Source organism: Piliocolobus tephrosceles, chromosome 17 (assembly GCF_002776525.5).
Source record: "Piliocolobus tephrosceles isolate RC106 chromosome 17, ASM277652v3, whole genome shotgun sequence".
Classification (NCBI taxonomy): Eukaryota; Metazoa; Chordata; class Mammalia; order Primates; family Cercopithecidae; genus Piliocolobus; species Piliocolobus tephrosceles.
This window is the reverse complement of record NC_045450.1, coordinates 52,266,919-52,289,929: the sequence shown is the minus strand read 5'-3', so window position 1 is coordinate 52,289,929 and position 23,011 is coordinate 52,266,919. Positions and strand designations below refer to the sequence as shown.

General features: G+C 49.9%; 2 protein-coding genes across 2 annotated transcripts in view; both read left to right on the top strand.

The window, feature by feature from the left end:
• Window positions 1-2,845: 2,845 nt before the first annotated feature.
• Window positions 2,846-4,065, top strand: AGRP (agouti related neuropeptide). The gene is made up of 4 exons (XM_023210171.1): window positions 2,846-3,141; window positions 3,257-3,389; window positions 3,549-3,634; window positions 3,818-4,065. Exons 2-4 carry the CDS (start codon window positions 3,260-3,262, stop codon window positions 3,998-4,000), a joined length of 399 nt encoding a protein of 132 aa, XP_023065939.1. The 5' UTR covers window positions 2,846-3,141; window positions 3,257-3,259; the 3' UTR covers window positions 4,001-4,065.
• Window positions 4,066-5,403: 1,338 nt separating this feature from the next.
• Window positions 5,404-23,011, top strand: part of ATP6V0D1 (ATPase H+ transporting V0 subunit d1) — a 44,383-nt gene continuing 26,775 nt past the window's right edge. The window contains exon 1 of the mRNA XM_023210170.1: window positions 5,404-5,685. Coding sequence (XP_023065938.1) covers window positions 5,556-5,685 — 130 coding nt within the window. The 5' untranslated portion in view covers window positions 5,404-5,555. The remainder of the gene's footprint in view (window positions 5,686-23,011) is intronic.

Sequence of the window (23,011 nt, the reverse complement as noted above, 5' to 3'; positions counted from 1 at the left end):
TACACTGCAGGAGGAAAAAGAAGAGAAGGGAGAGGGTTTGAGCACCCCTCTCTGTCCTCATGTGGTCTACTGGCATGAGCATGCACACTCTCCCCTTTCTCCTCCCTGCAGAGTCCCTGTGTTCCGGGCCCCCACCCTCACTCAGGAGGCTCTGCCTCTCCCAGGGTTTCCCAAAACCTCCTCCCAGAACATGCCACATATTTCTGAAGGTCCTTTTGCCAACAAGCATTGTCCTGGGAATATCAGGGTGGTTCCTTACCAGTAAAATCACCCACATAGTGAAACTTTTTTTTTTGAGATAGAGGTCACTCTGTCACCAGGCTGGAGTATAGTGGCATGATCTCAGCTAACTGCAACCTCCGCCTCCCGGGTCCAGGTTCAAGTAAGTCTCCTGCCTTAGCCTCCCGAGTAGCTAGGATTATAGGTGCGTGCCACCATGCCCAGCTAATTTTTGTATTTTTAGTAGAGATGGGGCTTCACCATGTTGGCCAGGCTGGTTTTGAACTCCTTACCTCATGATCTGCTCACCTTGGCCTCCCAAAATTACAGGCATGAGCCACTGCACGTGGCTGTGAAACTTTTTTTGTTGTTGTTTGTTTGTTTGTTTAATGGAGACTGGGTTTCACCATGTTGCCCAGGCTGGCCTCGAACTCCTAGACTCAGGTGATCTGCCTGCCTCAGTCTCCCAAAGTGCTGGGATTATAGGCATGAGCCACCATCAACACGGCTCACTGCAGCCTCAATCTCCTGGGCCGAGCTATCCTCCTCCCTGTCTCCTGAGTAGCTGGGACTACAGGTGTGCACCACCACATTCAGCTAATTAAATTTTTTTTTGTAGAGACAGAGTCTCACTATGTTGTCCAGGCCGGTCTTGAACTCCTGGGCTCAAGAAGGTGTAAATCACTACACCTGGTTGTGTTTTTCTTTAGTTTTGTTTTTGTTTTTTGAGACAGCATCTTGCTTTGTCACCGAGGCTGGAATGCAGTGGCGCGATCACAGCTCATTGTGTTTTGGTGGTGGGTTTTCTTGATGTCTCCCTCACTGGACCATCCGGGGCATGGGCTGCCCTGTGAGTGCCTCAGCCCTTGCCCATCACTGCCCATGGGGCTGATACACCTGTGTGCACACACTCAGGTGAAGACAGCCACTGCTCGTAGGTGAGGTAAGACACTGAGCACTGGGTGAGAAGACTTCTCCCACTCCCACCCTGCCTGCACCAGACCATGAAGAGCTCTCCATAGCATGGGTGCTGACCAGGCCCAGCCTGGGTGACAGAGTGAGACCCTGTCTCAAAAAAAAAAGACATAATGAGGTATGATTTTAATTTCTTGGGTGTCCCAGTATATACAAATGTTGGGAGTATGGATTGCTTCATTTCATTTTTTTTTTTCTTTTTTGTGTTTTAGTAGAGACGGGGTTTCACCGTGTTAACCAGGATGGTCTCGATCTCCTGACCTCGTGATCCGCCCACCTCGGCCTCCCAAAGTGCTGCGATTACAGGCGTGAGCCACCGCGCCTGACCCGCTTCATTTCTTTTTAAATAGCATTTTTTTTTTTTTGAGGTGGAGTCTCACGTTGTCACCCAGGTTGGAGTGCAGTGGTGCAGTCTCTGCTCACTGCAGTCTCTGCCTCCCATGTTACAAGTGATTCTCATGCCTCAGCCTCCCGTGTAGCTGGGATTATAGGCATGTGCCACCATGCCTGAATAATTTTTGTATTTGTAGTAGAGATAGGGTTTCATCATATTGGCCAGACTGGTCTTGACCTCCTGACCTCCAGTGATCCACCCACCTTGGCCTCCCAAAGTGCTGGGATTACAGGCGTGAGCCACCATGCCTGGCCACCCTTCATCTTCTTTTCTTTTTGAGACAGGATCTTGCTCTGTCGCTCAGGCTGGAGTGCGGTGATGCAATCATAGCTCACTGCAACCTTGAACCCCTGTGCTCAAGCCATCCTCCCACCTCAGCCTCTACTACAGACATGCACCACTACACCCAGCTATTTTTAAATTTTTTGTAGCAATGGGGTCTCGCTGTGATACCCAGGCTGATCTGAAACCCCTGGCCTTGTGATCCTCCCACCTTGGCCTCTCAAAATGTTGGAATTACAGGTGTGAGCCACCATACCTGGCCCCCTTCATCTTTTTTCCATTGCCTTGTGCCAACCCAGTTTGTGCACTGGGGCCTTGTGATCCTCTCAAAGCTGATTCAGCCTGCATTCCTTTCCCAGATGGACACGTGTGTGATAAACAGCCCTGCAGTGGGGTGAGGGAAGGCAGGGGCAGCCGGGTCCTGTATGTCCTGCCATCTCCACAAAAGGGCAGTCCTCACCCCAGCCTTGTGCTGACGAGACCACGCATAGATAGTACTGACAACGCAGGGCGGAAGGGAGCAGCCATTAACGCTAATGAGGCAGGCGGCCTGAAAGCTTTGTACACTGCAGTGGCTCGCCCACCCAGAGAACAGTTCGTTCTGTTTTCTTGGCTTCCAGGAACCCCAGGCGGAAAGGGGTTTAGGGACAGGAGCAGGAGTGGGGGTCTTGGAAAGACCTGGAGGGAGAAAGGGAGGGGAGGACCAGAAATGCAGTCAGGAGGGCCTGGGATTGGTTAGGTGGGCTTTTCCCTCCCCATTCCCTCCAAAGAAACCCAGGATCTGGTTCTGCACCTACCCCTGCCCAACAGTGGCCATTGGCCCATCACCCTCTCCAATGTCCTTGACCTGAATTCTTAGAAGCACAGGAAACAACATGCCACATAGGAGTTGAGTAAGCATCTCTGGGGCCACAAATTAAATTAAGCTTTCCGGGCCGCCTGCCTTGTTATTGCTAATGGCTCCGGCCTTGCTTGGCTCCTAGGTCCCTGTCCCATGGACATTTGGGGACCCTGGGCACCCTCTCTTGCTCCCAAATTGTAATTGGCTCCTGGAAACCTCACCCCAAATTGGAGATAGGCACCCCTCTTGTAGAACAAAAGGCTCAGGTTCAGGGAGTGAGGGCCTGAACTGTGCCCCCACCCTCCAGGAAGGGCCCTTCACAGCCTGGCTGCAGGGATCAGTCACGTGTGGCCCTTTATTAGGCCCTGCCATATAAGCCGAGGGCACGGGGTGGCCAGGAACTCTTTAGGCAAGAATCCCGGAGGCAGAGGTGAGTCCTCAGGTTGGGCAGGGACTCCTCCTCTCCGTGGGGTCTCTATCTGGGCACCTAGAGGGGACTCCAAGGATTAGGAGGGACTAAGTGGTGCGTCTTCCTGCTGAGCCAGGCCATGCTGACCGCAGCGCTGCTGAGCTGTGCCCTGCTGCTGGCACTGCCTGTCACGCAAGGAGCCCAGATGGGGTTGGCCCCCCTGGAGGGCATCAGAAGGCCTGACCAGGCCCTGTTCCCAGAGCTCCCAGGTCAGTGTGAGCAAGGGTGGGACTGGGTGGGGCCTGAATACCCTCTGGCCACAAATTGTCTCCCCTGGCATAAACCCTCTTTCTCCCTTCCCAAACTCTCCCATGGGAGGTGGGTGCTTTGTGCATGGGGGCTTCCTGCCCTCACATCCTCTGCCCCAGGCCTGGGTCTGCGGGCCCCACTGAAGAAGACAACTGCAGAACTGGCAGAAGAGGATCTGTTGCAGGAGGCTCAGGCCTTGGCAGAGGTAACTGCTCAGGGAAAAGGGTAAGGTGGTGGCCCTTGGGAGGGAGCATTGGGTATTAGCTTCTCTCCCCAGCTCCACCTCTCCCCATGCTCCATTGCCATCCTGCACAGGTTGGGACAGGTAAGGTCCCTGGACCTGTAGTTAGAGGTCTGCGCCCACATTCCTGGTTCCCCACACCCACAGGTACTAGACTTGCAGGACCGTGAGCCCCGCTCCTCACGTCGCTGCGTAAGGCTGCATGAGTCCTGCCTGGGACAGCAGGTGCCTTGCTGTGACCCCTGTGCCACATGCTACTGCCGCTTCTTCAACGCCTTCTGCTACTGCCGCAAGCTGGGTACTGCCATGAACCCCTGCAGCCGCACCTAGCTGGCCAACGTCAGGGTCAGGGCTAGCGTAGGGGCAAGCAAATGCGAATAAAGGATGGGACCAACCCCAAGGCTGTGATTATTTCAAACGTGGCCGTCAAAAGAGGGAGGGTTCATGGAGGGGGTGGGAGTGTCGCCAAGCCAAAAAACCACACATATTCTTATTCCAGGGCCTGGGCTACCCCAACATAGGAGGCACATACACAGGCGCTTTTAGGGGTCCTGGTGCCCCTGGGAAAAGTAGAGAAGAACCGCACTCCAGCTTTCAAAAATCTCATACAGCAAGCGTGGGGAAAGCAGGACTCAGCGTGGCACAGGGGCTATCACTCCTGGCTAATGAATAAGCCTTAGGCTCCAGGGCTTGCTTGCTGCTACTTCCACACAATGCCTGCCCCTCATCCTGTTACCAGAGGGAAGGCGGGGAGTGTGCGTTGTTCAGGTCCTTAGCGTTTTGAACAAAGAATTGAACAAAACCCAGAAAGTAACAAAGGAATGACACACAGGAAGGAAGCAGAAAGCAGGGATTTGTTAAAGCGAGAAAGCACTCCCGCAGGGTGGGAGTGGGTCTGAGCAAGAGGCTCAAGGGGCCCAGTTACAAAGTTTTCTGGGTTTTAAGTACTCCTTTTGCGGTCCTTGTCCCTTACCCCTTATCTGGATGAAGCGTTTGGTCCATGGCTAATTAACCCATTTATGCCTGAGGTTGCAATCTTTTGCATTTTTGCAATCTGACCTTGGCGATTACCTTGAGCAGTAGGATATAAATAACTCCCATATGCTTAGCGTTCCAATAATGGAACACTAGGCACAAATAAGGCTGAGGAGAATTGGCGCCCTATGCAGATGAAGGCATGGCGCGTGCTTGGCCCGCAGCCAATCCAAGGCACTCTCCCTTTCAAATGAGACTTGGTGGATGGGGGAGGTTTGTGGGGACAGTGGCCTTTGATCCTTTGTTACTCGGACATGGGGAGATGGGGCTTTCTTTTTGGTTTAGCTTTAGGAAGTTCGCCTTAGTTGGCCTCGGGTTCCCTGCCCCCAGACCTTGGTGTTTTCCCTTGATTCAGTTTCAGAATTCAGCACGTATTGGCCTCAAGTTCCCCGCCTCCAGACCCTATTCTCCTGCCTCAATCGGACCTCAGTTTCCCTCTGGGGAGGAGGCTGCTCCAGCAGTCTGAAAATTTTGCAAGCTTCAGAAAGGCTGGCTCCTTTCTTTGCCCCGCCCGCCCCTGCAGCGCCAAGTGCAGCAAAACCGGGAAAGGTAGAGGGTCCGGTCAAATCCCTGCGGCCACGGGCGCCACCACGCGGCCGGCCCCAAACGTCCTCTTCTTAGCGCGCAGGCGCCATAGGACCGTCCCAGCCCACGCCTGCGCCGCGCTTCCGCGCAGCCAACCGGAAGCCGGGAGCTGCTCAGAGCCACGCCCCCTTATGGTCACGTGAGGCGCTTGCGCGTCACCTGACGCGCTTGACAGCCCGCTGAAGACGCCGCGTCAGCTGATCTGGGAGTTGCGATTCGTGCCGGCCGGTCCAGATTCTCTGGTCCCGCTGCTCCCGCAGAAGCCATGTCGTTCTTCCCGGAGCTTTACTTTAACGTGGACAATGGCTACTTGGAGGGACTGGTGCGCGGCCTGAAGGCCGGGGTGCTCAGCCAGGCCGACTACCTTAACCTGGTGCAGTGCGAGACGCTCGAGGGTGAGCCGGGGCCGCGAAAGGCGGGGATAGAGGCTGGCCGGGGCCTGAGGGTTCAGAGGTGTGGGCCGGGAAGCCGGAAGCGGGGGTCTTGAAGGGCCTGAGAGGCCTCTCTGGGAATCTCGGGGCTGATAGCGGACGCACGGGAGCGGGATCTACCTCTAGCTGTGGCTTGGCGCGGGCCCAAACGCAAACAAGGCTTTAAGAACCTCAGTTGTTCGCCTCTGCTTATGCCACCTTTTCTCTCGCTGTGCTCACCCTGCAATTTGGAAGGAGAAGGTCTTTCGGGGGTAGCTGGTCGGTGCGAGGTGTGGCCATACAGGCCTCTTTACCCTGGGGTAGCCCGAGAGGTGTCCCGTGGCAACGCTTAGGGAAGCTAAGCGGAAAAGCCCCCCACCTCTTCCCCCCTCCCCGCCACCAAGACACTAAGGTCTTTGGGATCACTGTGTCTTCGCGTTGTCCTGCGGCGTGAGCCTTCCTGGGGAATTGCTGAGCCAGTTTAGTGAGGGTTTTCTCCCAACTCTGAACCGCTGGCTGGGCAGTATCTCCCGAAGGCAATGTTTGAGAGAACAAGGGTGGCCCTTGCAGGTCTGGAAGTTCGTATACAAGTATTTGGCCAATTAATCCCACCCCCTCAGGGAGGGGGATGCCTGTTGGGACAGGGTGTCTGAGCACAAGAATGATGAGAAACCGAGTTCCCCTTTCTTCTCAGCACACAGCTCCAGAGTGGCGTTGTATTATGAGGCACAGCTCCAACAGATGTACTGAGTTAGAGATGCCCCTAATTCCAGTCTTTGCCAACCACTCCCGCTCCAGGTGGTAGGGAAGGGAAGGGTGGCCGGGATGTGAGGGGATCCCTGATCCTTAAGTGGTACTCTTGAGCAGAGGTACTGGTAGCCTCGTGATTGGTAGCTGGATAGGGGCGGGGATGGCCTGATGATTCACCCACTGGAGAATATTTTCTCATCAGAAACTTGAGCTCAAAGAAAAAAATAGTTTATTGTTTACCTTGCAAACTAGACCAGTAAAGTGAAAATAAATACCTTTAAAATAGAAAACTTACCGTTAAAATACAATAATTGTAGGTGTTATGATTTTAATGTAAATCTGCAGTACAGGCCGGGCGCGGTGGCTCACGCCTGTAATCCCAACATTTTGGGAGGCCAAGGCGGGTGGATCATGAGGGCAGGAGTTCGAGACCAGCCTGACCACAAAGGTGAAACCCTGTCTCTACTCAAGATACAAAAAATTAGCTGGGCGTGGTGGCAGGCGCCTGTAATCCCAGCTACTCCAATTGCTTGAACCCGGGAGGCGGAGGTTGCAGTGAGCCAAGACTGCACCACTGCACTCCAGCCTGGGCAACAGAGCGAGACCCCATCTGAAAAAAAAAATCGACAGTACAATAATTGTAGGTATACAGCTGAGCGCGGTGGCTCACACCTGTAATCCTAGCACTTTGGGAGGCCGAGGCAGGCGGGTCACGAGGTCAGGAGATCGAGACCATCTGCAGATCACGAGATCAGGAGATCAAGACCATCCTGACTAACATGGTGAAACCCCGTCTCTACTAAAAAAAAAAAAAAAATACAAAAAAATTAGCTGGGCATGGTGGCGGGTGCCTGTAGTCCCAGCTACTTAGGAGGCTGAGGCAGGAGAATGGCGTGAACCCAGGAGACAGAGCTTGCAGTGAGCCAAGATCGCCCCACTGCACTCCAGCCTGGGCGACAGAGTGAGACTCCGTCTCAAAAAATAATAATAATAATAATAATTGTAGGTTTTATGATGTTAATGTACATCTGCAAGAAAAGTTGTTTACCTTACTTATGTGAGTAGAGGTGGGGAAGAAGAGCACTTTAGGATGCTGGGTTGTAGGCCTCTGCCAGCAACTGATTGACCTTACTGTGGGAAAAAGGGGAGAAATAGAGGTAGGCTGCCTGGGACAGGGCCTAGCACACAGTTGGAGCTTAATATGAGTTTTGTGGACTGCCTGGGACTTGTTGAAGGTCTTTATTTGCCTAAATCCGAGGTGAACATTGTTGATCATCAATAGAAATTCAGTTGGTTGTTTCTCATCTTGACTTTCCTCACTCCTGCTGCTGTCCACTCTCCTGTAACAGAGCTTCTGGGGGCACAGTGTTTTTACCATCTTCCCAGGGGACCCTCTATCATCCCCCATAAACCTGTTAGGCCATTCTTTCTACACACTTTTCCTATAATACTGCTCAACATAGGCACCCACTGCCCGCCCCCTGCCTCACCTCTTGTAGAAAACCATCCATATCTTTTTTTTTTTTTTTTGAGACGGAGTCTCGCTCTGTCGCCCAAGGTGGAATGCAGTGTCGCGATCTCGGCTCACTGCAAGCTGCGCCTCCCAGGTTCATGCCATTCTCCTGCCTCAGCCTCCCGAGTAGCTAGGACTACAGGTGCCCGCCGCCACCTCTCCTGGCTAATGTTTTGTATTTTTAGTAGAGACAGGATTTCACCATGTTAGCCAGGATGGTCTCACTCTCCTGACCTCATGGTCTGCCCACCTCAGTCTCCCAGAGTGCTGGGATTAAAAGCGTGAGCCACTGCGCCCAGCCCACCATCCATATCTTTAGTGTGGCATTCAGGGATCCTTTGCTGCTTTGCTCTTTCACACACATTTCTTTCTTTTCTTTTCTTTTCTTTTTTTTTTTTTTTTAGACAGAGTCTAGCCCTGTCACCCAGGCTGGAGTGCAGTGGCGCGATCTCCGCTCACGGCAACCACCACCTCACCAGTTCAAGCCATTCTCATGCCTCAGCCTCCCGAGTAGCTGGGATTACAGGCATGTGGCATCATGCCCGGCTGATTTTTGTGTTTTTAGTAGAGAGGATTTTGCCATATTGGCCAGGCTGGTCTCGAACTCCTGACCACAAGTGATCCACCCACCTTGGCCTCCCAAAGTACTGGGATTGTAGGTGTGAGGCACCACGCTTGGCCAATCACACACATTTCTTTCTTTCTTTTTTTTTTTTTTTGGCGGGGACTTGCGCGTGAGCCCAGGCTGGAGTGCAGTGGCGCGATCTCGGCTTACTGCAAGCTCTGCCTCCCGGGTTCACGCCATTCTCTTGCCTCAGCCTCCCAAGTAGCTGGGACTACAGGCGCCCGCCACCACGCCTGGCTAATTTTTTGTATTTTTTTAGCAGAGACGGAGTTTCACCATGTTAGCCAAGATGGTCTCGATCTCCTGACCTCATGATCCGCCCGTCTCAGCCTCCCAAAGTGCTGGGATTACAGGCATGAACCACCACGCCCAGCCCATTCACACATATTTCTATCCTTCATATCCCTCATGCAAGCCATCCCTCCAGCACTTGATGCACAAAGTGTGGTGGACTTTGGATTTAGGCAAACCTGGGTTTGAATTGCAATCCTGCCAATTACTGGACTACTTTAGACAACCTATTTAACACTTTTGGGCCTTGGGTTTTTCAACTGGTATGTTAACAGCACCTATCTCATACAGGTTGTGAAATGTCAAGAAGCTACAACGTGTAAAACACTTAGCTCAGCACCAAGGACAGCGTAAGCACTAGGTAAATGGTAGCTCTTGTTTTCAGTATTGTTTGTACCTGTACCCTCCAGAATTTTACCTTCCTCATTTCTCTTTAAAACTGTTTATTATGGATACTGTCAAACATATGCAAATAAGCAATAATATAAGCCCCTAAGTAATAATCATCTAACTACAACAATCATAAATTCTTATTGATAGAATAATTATCTGTCTTGTTTCAATACTAGCTCCATTTATACCCCCACTCCCAAATTATTCAGAAGTAAGTCCTAGATAGCATACCATTTCAGTTGTAAATATTTCAGCATCTCTGAAAAAAGTCATGAGTATTTTAAAAAAAGATATTATTCCTCCTTCATTAAAAACAGTAATTTGTTAATGTAATCAGATATCCATTTAGTGTTCAAATTTCCCTGGTTGTCTCAAATTTTTTTTTTTTTTTTTTTTTTGTTGAGACAGAGTCTTGCTCTGTTGCCCAGGCTGAAGTGCAGTGGCTGGATCTCAGCTCACTGCAAGCTCCGCCTCCCGAGTTCCCGCCATTCTCCTGCCTCAGCCTCCCGAGTAGCTGGGACTACAGGCACCCGCCACCTCGCCCGGCTAGTTTTTTGTAATTTTTTGTAAAGACGGGGTTTCACCGTGTTAGCCAGGATGGTCTCGATCTCCTGACCTCGTGATTCGCCCGTCTCGGCCTCCCAAAGTGCTGGGATTACAGGCTTGAGCCACGGCGCCCAGCCCCAAATTTTTAAAATATGATTTATTTGTTTCAGTTGGGATCCAAATATGATCCATACATTTCAGTTGATACTCTCTCAAGTATTTTAATATATAGATTGAAGTTAGATTACTTGATTTATAGATTTTCCATCCATCTTGATTTTACTGATCCCATCTCTGACATAGAGTTGAACTTGTTCCTCTGTCCCAATTAGTAGTAGATCTAGAGGCTTGCTCAGATTTTGGTTCAATTCTTTTTTTTTTTTTTTTTTTTGTGAATACTTAATAGGTGATATTTGTACTTCTTTTTTGGTGTGTGAATACTTAATAGGTGGTGGTGTACTTTTTTTTTTTGAGACACAGTCTCACTCTGTCACCCAGGCTGGAGTGCAATGGCGCGATCTTGGCTCACTGCCACCTCTGCCTCCCAGGTTCAAGTAATTCTCCTGCCTCAGCCTCCCAAGTAGCTGGGATTACAGGCACCCGCCACCTGGCTAGTTTTTTTTGTACTTTTATTAGAGATGGGGTTTCGCCATGTTGGCCAGGCTGGTCTGGAACTCCTGACCTCAGGTGATTCACCCACCTCAATCTCCCAGAGTGTCAGGATTACAGGCGTAAGCCACTGCAACCAGCCAATGTTTGTACTTCTATTGGGAGGCACATAATACCTAGTTTCTCTTTTTATGGTGTAAGGAATAATTGACTGGAGCCATCATTTCATTGGGGGTTGCAAAATAGTGCTATTCTAATTCTGTTTCCTTCTGTAGTTGCCAGCTTGACTACTTCTATGCCTGTAAACTTCCAGTAATCAACTACTTAGTTATCCTGAGATACAGTCTGTATAGGAGAGGTTAAGATAAATGCTTGATTCTTTCCAGTAGTTACCAGGTTTCAAAATAATGAGTTGTTTCACCAGCATCCTCCAAAAATGCCTAATAAGGTTTTGTGACTAAACCAACCAAGAGATTTTTTAATATTATAATGCACTAATGGATTTTAATGTATTATTATGTTTCAGTTGATTAATCTTGTTGATGCTTAAATTGTCTCTTGGTCAGTGGAAGCTTTTCCAGTTGACTGCCAAGTCTTTTTTATGTAACCCTGTAGCCATTGAAAGCTTCCTTACTATCTGAGATATCTGGTTTTTTTGTTTGTTTGTTTGTTTGTTTGTTTTGGAATGGAATCTTGTTTTCTTGCCCAGGCTGGAGTGCAGTGGCACATTCTCAGCTCACTGCAACCTGGATTCAAGTGATTTTCCTGCCTCAGCCCCCTGAGTAGCTGGGATTACAGGCCTACACTACCACGCCTGGCTAATTTTTAGTAGAGATGGGATTGCACCATGTTAGCCAGGCTGGTCTTGAACTCCTGACCTCAGGTGATCCACCTGCCTCGGCCTCCCAAAGTGCTGGGATTATAGGTGTGAGCCACTCCGTCTGGCCTGGGATGCCCATATGTTCTAATCTTACCTTGAACATTTCTTGACCCAAACCTAGAGTCTTCATTTCTCTTAGGAGACTTGGTTCTTTTTATTCAAAAGTTATATTTAGAGACCATCTGAGTCATGTGGAGTTCTCATTGATACTGTATTGGACGTCATTCTTGGTTTTTTCCATGGATAGTTTAGCTCTTCTCTTACTCAGAAACTTGGAAATTACAGAGAAGCAAATGGCTTGCTCGATTATGTAGCAGTGCTTCAGCTGATGAGTACCAGAATGCCAGTTTCCTAATTTGGAATGGGAGCTCTACCTGATACTTGGGCCAGTCAGGACATCTCCCTCCTGTTGTAAAGAAATATAATTAACACTCAAGAGGAGTCCTGTGTCCTTCTCAACTTCCATGTGAACTAATGGTCCTGAAGATTGTTCTTCTCAGCCAGAGAGTTAGATCCTTGGAGGCCATGGTTGAAGTGCCCATGTGTGATGTGCTGGCTGTTGTCCAGAACACTTTTATCCCTCTCTATCCTGATTCATTTGTCTTCTGTCCATTACATCTCTTTGTACCTTTCAACATTATTTCACAAGAGACAATTTTATGCAAGAAGAAGAGAGACTCCAGGCTGGACTTGGCCAATCGCCAGTCACAATGTCACATGAAACTGCAGATGCAAATGTTGATGGTGTGTCAAGTCGTTTAGCACAGACTGATTGTGGGGTGGTTAAGAGTGTGACTGGAAAGTTAAGGAGAGATTGGCTCTTGAAGGATTGTAAAAACCATAGAAAGGACTCTGTCCTGAGTGTGGGGGATGGGATGGTAAAACTATTAGACTTGTACTTTAGAGGATACCTGTAATTTGAAGGCAGAGGCCACCCTGGAGGCGGAAAGAACAGTTTGCAGGTTCTTACAGTAATCCAGGCTGGGGATGAGCCTGACCTCAAGCATTGGCTGGGAGTATTGTAGGAGAATTTAAGGAAGGGGAATTGATAGGACTTGAGGGTTGGGTAAGAAGGCTGAGGGGAGAATAAGTCAAGGTCGATGTCCTCATCTCTGGCTTAGGCAACTGTGTAGGTGGCAAAACGAAATGACGGTGATATGTAGGAGAAGGAACAGGTTGGAGGAGTGAGAAAATGAAATTGAGGGATCTGTGAGCCATCTGAGTAGAGATACGAAGGTTATTTTTGGTGCTCAGGTGTGACAGTTCTGAACTTGGGAAATTGAGGTAGCAGTGTGTCCATGGTCCCCAAGAGATAACCATGGAATCAGAAGAGTGGAGGCTGAAGATGGGACGCTCCCCCAGGAGGCGCTTCAGTTGATCAAAGGACTTGGGGGAAGATGATGGTCCTGCCAAAAAGGCCAAAGGCATTCCCTGAAATGTGAGTAGCCCCAAAGGAGAGCCTGAAAATAAATGAGGTAGTGAGTGCCAAATGTGGCCAACAGATTGATAAAGTCAGCCTTCTATTTGGTTTCGCCGTTCAGAGGTCATAGGAGACCTTAATGAGAACAGAAGAAGGTGAGGCTAGAAGGTGACAGCAGTGGATGGGCAGAGACAATGTCTAGATAGTTAGAGAAGACCTTACTGATGAACTGATCCCAGCGCAGCCTCTTAACTGGCTTTGTGACCTTGGGCAAGTCATTTATCCTCAGCTGTAAAATGGGAATAATATTAGGGTCTCTGAGGTGTTTGTGAAGTGTAAGCACAGGGCCTCGGACCAAGTGAACAGTTGGAGAGGCCAGCTTTTCCCCTGTGGTCATTCTCTGCCATCACTCCTAGGAGACAGGTGTCATGGTGGGCCTTGAGTGGCTAATACAAATATGTCACACAGGTCTTGCTTAGGGCAAGTGTGCCTGTCTAATAGGCAGACTGGGTGACCATCAAAATGGCATTGAGTGCACAGTAGATGTAGGGTATTTTAGGGAGGGGATGTGTTATGTGGTGGGTGACAGTTAATGGGTATGGGCTTTCTTTTTGGGGTGATAAAAATGTCCTAAAACTGGCCAGGCATGGTGGCGCATGCCTCTAATCGCAGCACTTTGGAAGGCCGAGTCTGGGGTATCACGAGGTCAGGAGTTCGATACTAGCCTGGCCAACGTGGTGAGACTCCCATCTCTACTAAAAATACAAAAAATCGCCTGGGTGTGGTGGCTCACGCCTGTAATCCCAGCACTTTGGGAGACCGAGGTGGGCAGACCACGAGGTCAGGAGATCGAGACCATCCTGGCTAATGCAGTGAAACCCTGTCTCTATTAAAAATACAAAAAATTAGCCAGGCATGGTGGTGGGCACCTGTAGTCCCAGCTACTCGGGAGACCGAGGCAGGAGAATGGCATGAACCCGGGAGGCGGAGCTTGCAGTGAGCCCAGATTGCACCACTGCACTACAGCCTGGAAGACAGAGCGAGACTCCGTCTCAGACAAACAAAACCACAAAAAATTAGCTGGGCATAGTTGCGGGCACCTGTAATCCCAGCTACTTGGGAGGCTGAGGCAGGAAAATCGCTTGAACCTGGGAGGCGGAGGTTGCAATGAGCTGAGATTGCACCACTGCACTACAGCCTGAGCGACAGAGTGAGACTCCATCTTAAAAAAAAAAAAAAAAGTCCTGAAACTGATTGTGGGGGCAGTTGCACAATTCTGCGAGTATACTAAAAACCATGAATTGTACACTTTAAGTTGGCAAATTGTATGGCAAATGAATTATATCTCAGTAAAGCTGTTGCCGCCCCCAGCCCCTAGCCCCAAATTAGCCAGGCCAAGAGGTGGGAAGAGCATAGGGAGAAGGAATGGCAGTAGTTCCAGAAACACGAAACTGCCCTTGTGCATGAGAGCAGCCTTGGGAGGTGGAAGGAGAAAGTAGAGTGTGTCGAGGGTTTGCAGCAGCGAGGTCTGGATAGATGCATTGGGCTGGTTCCTGGAAAGCTGTGGGTATCTTAGAAGGACATATTGCTCAGGAAGGATGAGAGTTAAATGGTAAAAAAATTTTTAAAAAGAGAGAGATTCTTGTTAAGGTTAATGTGTAGGAAATGTCTTGTTTAGGAGTTTCTGTGTATGGTCTTGCCTGGAAATACTTTATACATTTCATTTTCTTTGTCAAGGGAAACTCTATTGAATTGGTGAAATTAGATGACCACAACTTGGACAGCAAGATGAGCTTAGCTCAGTCCTAAATTCCTCTGAGTCAAATGTGGTCCAAAGGAAGAGATGACATGGTACTGGCAATCTAGTGAGTACAAGTGAGAGAGGGGAGCTGGGGGCTGGGGGAGGGCATTGGGAGAAGGGTGTGCAGAAGGCAATAATGGAAGGAGCATTTATTCTGTGGAAGGAAGGGAATGAGCATGTTGAGTTGTGAGAGCCTGGGCTCCACACAAGCCTGAAGTTTTTCCCTCATGTTGGCCCCACTGCGCTGGGCAGTGGCATTGCTGCACGAGGAGACCCCGAATCTCAGTGGCGGATGAACTGGCACAGGTTGTTGGTGGTGTCTGGCAGCCTGCTGTACTCGTTGCTCCCCTCCAGCTTGCTGCTGCTGCAGCCTGTGAGGATGAGGCCCCAGAGCAGGAATGGAGGCTAGGGCTAGGCAGTGGGGAGGTTTGGCATCTTGCTATCATGAGCCAGTGTGGGAACCTAACCCCTCAGTGGGTGAAGAAATGGGGAATTGTGGAGGAGGTAGGGTTGGTGGTGTGATACAATTAGAAGCTCACCAGGCCTGGCATGGTGGCTGACGCCTATAATCTCAGCCACTTAAGAGGCTGAGGTGGGAGAATTACTTGAGCCCAGGAGTTTGAGACCAGCCTAGGCAACATAGTGAGACCCACCCCCCACCCCCTGCCCAATCTCTAAAAAAATAATAATATGGGAGGCTGAGGTGGGAAGGTCACTTGAGCCTGGGAGGTTGAGGCTGCAGCGAGCCATGATCACACCACTACAATCCAGCCTGGGTGACAGAGACAGACCCTATCTGAAAAAAATAATAATAATAATAATTTTTTTAAAAAAGAAACTTGCTCTGAGGGAGAGGATGATTAATCTGTACAAAATCACAGATAGGAGAAATAAGTTCTATTCTATACCATAGGGTGACTATATTTAACAATATTATATATTTTCAAACTGCAGTAAGAGAGGATTTTGAATGTTCTCAACACAAAGAAATAATAGGCCATGTGTGGTGGCTCATATCTGTAATCCCAGCACTTTAGGAGGCTGAGGCAGTTAGATCGCTTGAGGTCAGGAGTTTGAGACCAGCCTGGGCAACATGGTGAAACCCCCAAATCTACTGAGAATACAGAAATTAGCCGGGCGTGGTGGCACATGCCTGTAATCCCCAGCTACTTGGGAGGGTGAGGCAGGAGAACTGCTTGAACCCAGGAGGCAGAGGTTGCAGTGAGCCAGGATCACCCCACGGTACTCCAGTCTGGGCATCAAAATGAGACTCTGTCTCAAAAACAAATAATAAATGTTTGAGTTGATGGATATGCTAATTACCCTGAATTGATCATTACACAGGGTATATATGTATCAAAATATTACATGTATCCTATAAATATGTGCAATTGTTACACGTCAGTTATAAACAAAAAGGAAACTTGCCCTGAGGCTCTAGAGAATGGATTTGCAGGAACAGGCCAGAAGCAGGACACTTGCTAGCCGCTCTTGCAGCTCTCCAGGTAGGAGAATATGGACTAACTAGGGTAGGAGTGGAATGAGGGGGGATGAAGGACCGGGTCAGAGATCAGCTTGGGAGATGAAAACCACAAGATTGGGCCAGTTTTTATTAGATGTGGGGTGAAGGGGGTTAGAAGTCAGGCTGCTGGCTTAATAAATGACTGGGTGGATGCTGGAGCTCTTTTTGAGATGGGGGCTACCCGAGAAGGGGTAGGAAGGTTAGGGATGCAGATTGGGGGGTGGGAGGGAAGTATTCTGTCTCAGATGTCTGAGGGAGTCCAGCAGTCAGGTGGCTGTGTGGGGAAATAACACTAAAGATATTAACCTGGAAGTCACCAGTACACTGGCTGGCGGCAGTTAGGCCCGCACCAGGCCATCTGTTGGCTTGTAGCCAGGGCAAGCCTGCCTTGGAAGCCTAGCTCTGCCCACAAGTCTTGCCAGGAGGCTAGAGAGCAGCCTTAACTGTGGGCCAAGTGGACACAAGTGTGGCCTAACGAGGACACCTGGCATGGAGCCCAGTTTGGCAAGCGTAGCAGAGAGAGGGACAACCGGGCTCTCCCTCCAGATTCCTGCCATGTCTCTTCCTGCATGATGCTGGGGCATGGTGGTTTTTTGTTTTCTTGTTTTCTTTTTGACTAAATGTAATTTTTTAATTCCAAAAAGTTGGTAGAAGGATGACCTGGTGTAGACTCTCCAAGGGGTATACATTGTCACCCCTTTGTCAAAACACTGCATGTATATACTGTTTGACCCTGCAACCCAACTTACAAGGTTGTATCCCATAGATCAGCATGGGATAGCATGTACAGAGGTGTTTACGCCAGCCTTGTTGGTAACAGCGAACTATTAGAACCAATGGAATATCCGGTGATTTGGTTATGGTCTGGTTAAATAAACCATGGTCTGTTCTTAAAATGGAATACTACGAGAGAGTGCTCAGAAGCATGAAGTTCCATAAGGGCTGATTTAGAAATATACTGTTAGATGAAAAGTTGCAAAGCGTTACATATAATCCCATCTTGGTAGACTACCAGATGGACATACACATGTTTTTGGAAGCATAGGTGCCAAGTTGTCGTGAGTGACAACCTCTGGGGAGAGGGATTTATAGAGGCTGGGAGGGGGATGATTTCAATGTTGACTTTTTATGTACTCTTCTATTGTTTAAATGTATTACAGTGAATACATTTTATAATTTGAAACATTCAATAAAGATACTTAAGGAAAATTAGGACATGTAGGTGAGCAAAGAGAAGGGTCCCCACACCCAGCAGCCAACGAAGCTAAGGCCTGTGCTGGAGAGCCTTGGACTTCTGTGAGCCAGGTTTTGGTTCGCAGCATTGTAGGGCTGGTCTGAGTCTTAGGGAACCCCCATGAAACCACTTCTCTTTACACCTGAAGATTCCCGAGTCTGGTGGGGGTGCTTGAGGGCCCAGGCCAGAGCTGGACTCTTCTCATGTCAGCTGGCTGGAACTGCAGGGCCCGTGTCCAGGTACAGCCCCTGTGAGCAGGTGACCACTTAACTGTCCGTTTTTCTGTCTGTCCTTTGCCTTTTCCTCCCAACCCCAGCTCCTTTATTCCCTTTGTTGGTTACATTTTGCACTGGCATATACTTTAGCCCGATTGATTGATTGATTGATTGACTGATTGATTTTGAGAAGGAGTCTCGCTCTGTCGCCTAGGCTGGAGTGCAACGGCGCAATCTCAGCTCACTGCAACCTCCGCCTCCTGGGTTGAAGCGATCCTCCTACCTCAGCCTTCTGAGTAGCTGGGATTACAGGCGCATGCCACTATTCCTGGCTAATTTTTGTATTTTTAGTAGAGGCGGGGTTTCACCACGTTGGTCAGGCTGGTCTTGAACTCCTGACCTCATGATCCACCTGCCTCGGCCTCCCAAAGTGCTGGGATTACAGGTATGAGCCACTGCGCCTAGCCTTTAGCCCGATTGTATCTGGGAAGCTATTTGTGGTCAAGTCAGTAAGAGTTCCCACAGGAGCCAATAACTGCTATTTCCAAATCCCTACCACAGGATGTCTTGTCAGAACTTGTTCTGGTGGGTGATAACATACACTTTTTCTTGGGTTTACTCAGCAATTTCTTGGGCCAGGTTTCCGAAGTGGAGCCAGTGCTTGAACCCCTGCTAGGCCTTTTGAAGTACCCTCAGCATAGGCAGATGTCAGCCATTCAGGGCCCTTAGTAAATAAGGCTTTCTGGGTGACTAGGGTTTCTTGATGGCAGAGACGGAAATGCTTTAACACCTTATTTTAAACATTGCATAATACACTTCTGGAATATATTAGTCTCACTTCCCTGCTTGCTTGCTTCCTTTCCTTTCTTTCCTTCCTTCTTTCTTTTTTTTTTTTTTTTTTTTTTTGTGAGGCGGAGTCTCGCTCTGTCGCCCAGGCTAGAGCGCAGTGGCTGGATCTCAGCTCACTGCAAGCTCCGCCTCCTGGGTTCACGCCATTCTCCTGCCTCAGCCTCCCGAGTAGCTGGGACTACAGACGCACGCCACCTCGCCCGGCTAGTTTTTTGTATTTTTTAGTAGAGACGGGGTTTCACCATGTTAGCCAGGATGGTCTCGATCTCCTGACCTCGTGATCCGCCCGTCTCGGCCTCCCAAAGTGCTGGGATTACAGGCTTGAGCCACCGCGCCCGGCCTCTTTTTCTTTTTGAGACTGGGTCTTGCTCTGTTGCTCAGGCTGGAGTTCAGTGGTCCAAACACAGCTCACCGCAGCCTTGACCTCCCAGGCTCAAACAGTGCTTCCACCTCAGCCCCCCAAGTATCTAGGGCTATCGGCATGCACCACCACACTTAGCTAATTTTTGTTTCTTTTGTAGAGAAAGGGTTTTGCCATGTTTCCCAGGCTGGTCTTGAACTCCTGGGCTCAAGTGATCCTCTTGCCTCGGCCTCCCAAAGTACTGAGATTACATGCATGAGCCACCATGCCCAGCTCCTTTTTTTTTTTTAAGACAGGGTCTCACTCTCGCCCAGGTTGGATTGCAGTGACATGATCATGACCCACTGCAGCCTCAATCTCCCAGGCTCAGGTGATCCTTCTACCTCAGCTTTCCCAAGTAGCTGGGAGTACAGGCATGTGTCACCATGCCTGGCTAATTTTTTACTTTTTAGTGGAGACAGGGTCTCGCTATGTTGCCCAGGCTCCCTGCTTTCTTAAGTGGCACACACTGAACATAGCAGAGTCTCTCCTACATTAACGGCTGTTAGACTTGGAATGAGATGTAACAGAACCACTGTCCTTGAGGGCCCATGTCTGCCTCCAATAGTTTTGTCCCTGGCCTTCTGTCAGGCCACCCATTCACTCTTCCTGCTGTGGTCAGGATGCCTACTATAGCACGGTCCCAACCGTGCTATAGTAGGCATCCTGCAGCTGCTTGGTCTTTGAGCTCAGTGGTTAGACACACTGCAGCTTGTTAGGAGGATCTACATCCAGAATGAACAGATGCAAGGACATAATATGACTGTCTCTAAGTCATCTGCACCTGTTCAGGGTCAAGACACTAGGGCCCCTATGGGTTGCCAGAACCTTTCTTGAGTTCTTTGTGGAGCCAGGCATCAGGCAGACCATGACTCCCTTTCTGGACAGCTGTGTGATGTAGATCATGTATTTGCCCACTTGTAAAATGAAACAGAAATCACTTACTCGTACGTTGTAAGGATTCAGCAGCACAGTCCTAGTCAGAGTGTATGCTCAATAGATATTTGCCTGATTGGATGAGTGACAGCTCTTTTTTTTTTTTTTTTGAGACAGAGTCTCACTCTGTCACCAGGCTGGAGTGCAGTGGCATGATCTCGGCTCACTGCAACCTCCACCTCCTGGGTTCAAGCGATTCTCCTACCTCAGCCTCCCAAGTAGCTGGGATTACAGGCGCCCGCCACCACGCCCAGATAATTTTTGTCTTTTTAGTAGAGATGGGGTTTCACCATGTTGGCCAGGACGGTCTCGATCTCTTGAGCTCGTGATCCACCTACCTCAGTCTCCCAAAGTGCTGGGATTACAGGCATGAGCCACCGCTCCCAGCCATGACAGCTCTTTATTGGCACTGGCTGATAAAGTGCCAATGGGGTGGGGGAGGAAAAGCCAAGTCTCCTCCCACAACCCCAGGGATGCACCATATCATAGATTTCCCTGTTTCTGAGTTATTAAGCACTTGCTTTCATTAGACACATACTAGGCAGTAGAGACAAAAGGAGTTGAGACTTGGATAAAGGGAAATGGAGACTTGGGAGGGTCTGGCTGAGAGGGAGAGCAAGAGTGTAGAGGTCTGAGGATGCCATGCTTCCCTCTATGTCCTCTTCAGCCTTGTCCCTCTGAAGGCTCTGTCTTCACTCACGCAAGACAGACCAGTTCCTCATGACCGACTCAGGTCCATGTGGTCTCCGGTTTGGCTTTCCAGGCTTATATCCACCTTTGGCCAGCTGTTTTCTTTCTTTTCTTTTCTTTTTCTTTTTCTTTTTCTTTTCTTTTCTTTTCGTTCGTTCTTTTCCTTTCTTTTTCTTTCTTTCTTTTTTTTTGAGACAGGATCTCACTCTGTTGCCTAGGCTGGAGTGCAGTGGCTCCATCATGGCTCACTGTAGCCTTGACCACCTAGGGTCAAGCAAACCACGCACCACCATGCCCAGTTGATTTTGTTTATTTTTGATAGAGACAAGGTCTCATTATGTTGGCCAGTTTGGTCTCAAAACTTCTGGGCTCAAGTCATCTTCCAGCCTTGGCCTTCCAAAGTGCTGGGATTACAGGTGTGAGCCACTGTGCCCGGCCAACTCCTGTTCTTTTTTTTTTTTGAGACAGTTTTATTCTTGTTGCCCAGGCTGGAGTACAATGGCGCAATCTTGGCTCACCGCAACCTCCGCCTCCCGGGTTTGAGTGATTCTTCTGCTTCAGCCTCCTGAGTAGCTAGGATTATAGGCATGCACCACTATGCCTGGCTAATTTTTGTGTGTGTGTGTGTGTTTTTTTTTTTTACTAGAGATGGGATTTCTCCATGTTGGTCAGGCTGGTCTCGAACTCTCGACCTCAGGTGATCTGCCCATCTCGGCCTCCCAAAATGCTGGGATTACAGGCGTGAGCCACCGTGCCTGGCCCAACTCCTGTTTTTTTTTTTTTTTTTTTTTTTTTTTTGAGACAGAGTCTCGCTCTGTTGCCCAGGCTATAGCACAGTGGCCGGATCTCAGCTCACTGCAAGCTCCGCCTTCCGGGTTTACACCATTCTCCTGCCTCAGCCTCCCGAGTAGCTGGGACTACAGGCGGCTGCCACCTCGCCCGGCTAGTTTTTTGTATTTTTTAGTAGAGACGGGGTTTCACCGTGTTAGCCGGGATGGTCTCGATCTCCTGACCTTGTGATCCGCCCGTCTCGGCCTCCCAAAGTACTGGGATTATAGGTTTGAGCCACCGCGCCCGGCCTAACTCCTGTTCTTTATGAGACATTCCTGCATGGCTCTGTGGGTATCTGTAGTCCTACTCCCTCAGAGGTTAATGACTGGGAGATGCTGGCCAGGAGTCTGAGGCAGTGATTAAATTGGAGGGATGTGTTGAAGGGGAACTGAAGCTGGCGTACCCTCTTCCCACCAGAGGGGCCCCTCGCTGTGGACAATGCCATCCTCCTTTCCACCACAAGGGGGTGCGCCAGGATCACTCCACTGTCAAGGAGCCTGGGGAGGGAGGTGTGGCTGGACCCCGGGAGTCAGCCAGGCTGCCTCTCTTCTGCTTTTCCATGAGGCAGCTGCCACCAGCACTGTCCCTTGGGTCTCTGCCTTGGGCCCTACTTCCCTCACTTAAGTCCCAGTTGGCCTTCTCAGATGAGGTAAGGCTTGTCACTTAGTGTCTCCTGTCTGTGTACCTCTACCCACCTTTACCTCCCTGTGCCCTATCTTCCTGGGTTGGGAAGGAGAAGGCCAGGGGACATTTCCTGATGCTCTCTGCCCTGGTGCCAGTGCAGGCTGCTCCAGCCTTGCCTACTACACCGTCCTCATTTGCCCTCACCTGGGTCATGCCAGCAGCTCAGAGTTGGAGCTGCAGGTGCAGCACAGTGTGCTATGAACCTAAGGGTCTTGGGAGCTCCAAGTAGGAGCTTGAGGCAGCCCAGGGATCAGGGCTACACTTCTCAGGCTCCTAGACCCATGCACCTCCCTAGGTTGTCACCACTCTTGTCCTACCACCCTGGCCCCTCCAGGAGAGGGAAAATTTGTCTTCAGGACAGAGGAGGAACTTTTCTCTCTTTTCAACCTCATTTGGCACTCCCTCTGAGGGGCATGTAAGATGTATGTGGCATGTATAGGTACATGTATGCAGGGTGACTCCGGGAGATGGCCGAACCGGGCACCCTGAACACCATGTAAGCACTGCAGGTCCACATGGTCAGGCTGGCAATGGGTTATCATTAGTTGATTGACAAGTCTCTCCTACCCTGTACCCCAGTTTGGAGCCTCTCCATTGGCCTCCCTGGCATCTGCCTCATCCAACACCTACTCCCTGGCTGATGTTTTTAAAAATCTATTCTGCGCTAGAATGTTGGTCTTCCTCCTTTTCAAAGGCAGGAAAATCAAGGCTCCGAAGGGTGCTTTAGTAGGCTAGGCTGCTGCTGTGTGGCCTGGGCACCTGCTCTGTGTGTCCAAACCTAGCAACTCCCCTGAAGGACCAAGGAGTAGACACAAGGGGCAGGGCTGGGGTTGCCCCTGTGTGAATGTGGGTGGTCCTGAGGACCGCTGAGTAGATTGATGGCAGGGGAAAGAAATATATGGAGGAACATCCCTGACTGGTGCTAGACACTGCTTTCCTGGCCAGCTCTGGCCTGGCCCTGGGCATTTGCCCAGACCTGGCCCCCCTTTGGATGCTCAGGCAGTGGTTTGCAGGCCTTGACCTCAACAGAGGCTTTCGTGCTTGGCTGGTGGATGGGGCTTTCCCCTCTGAGGAGTCATCTGAAACTCAGCCTTTACTGCCTGTCCCTGTCCCTGTGCTGGT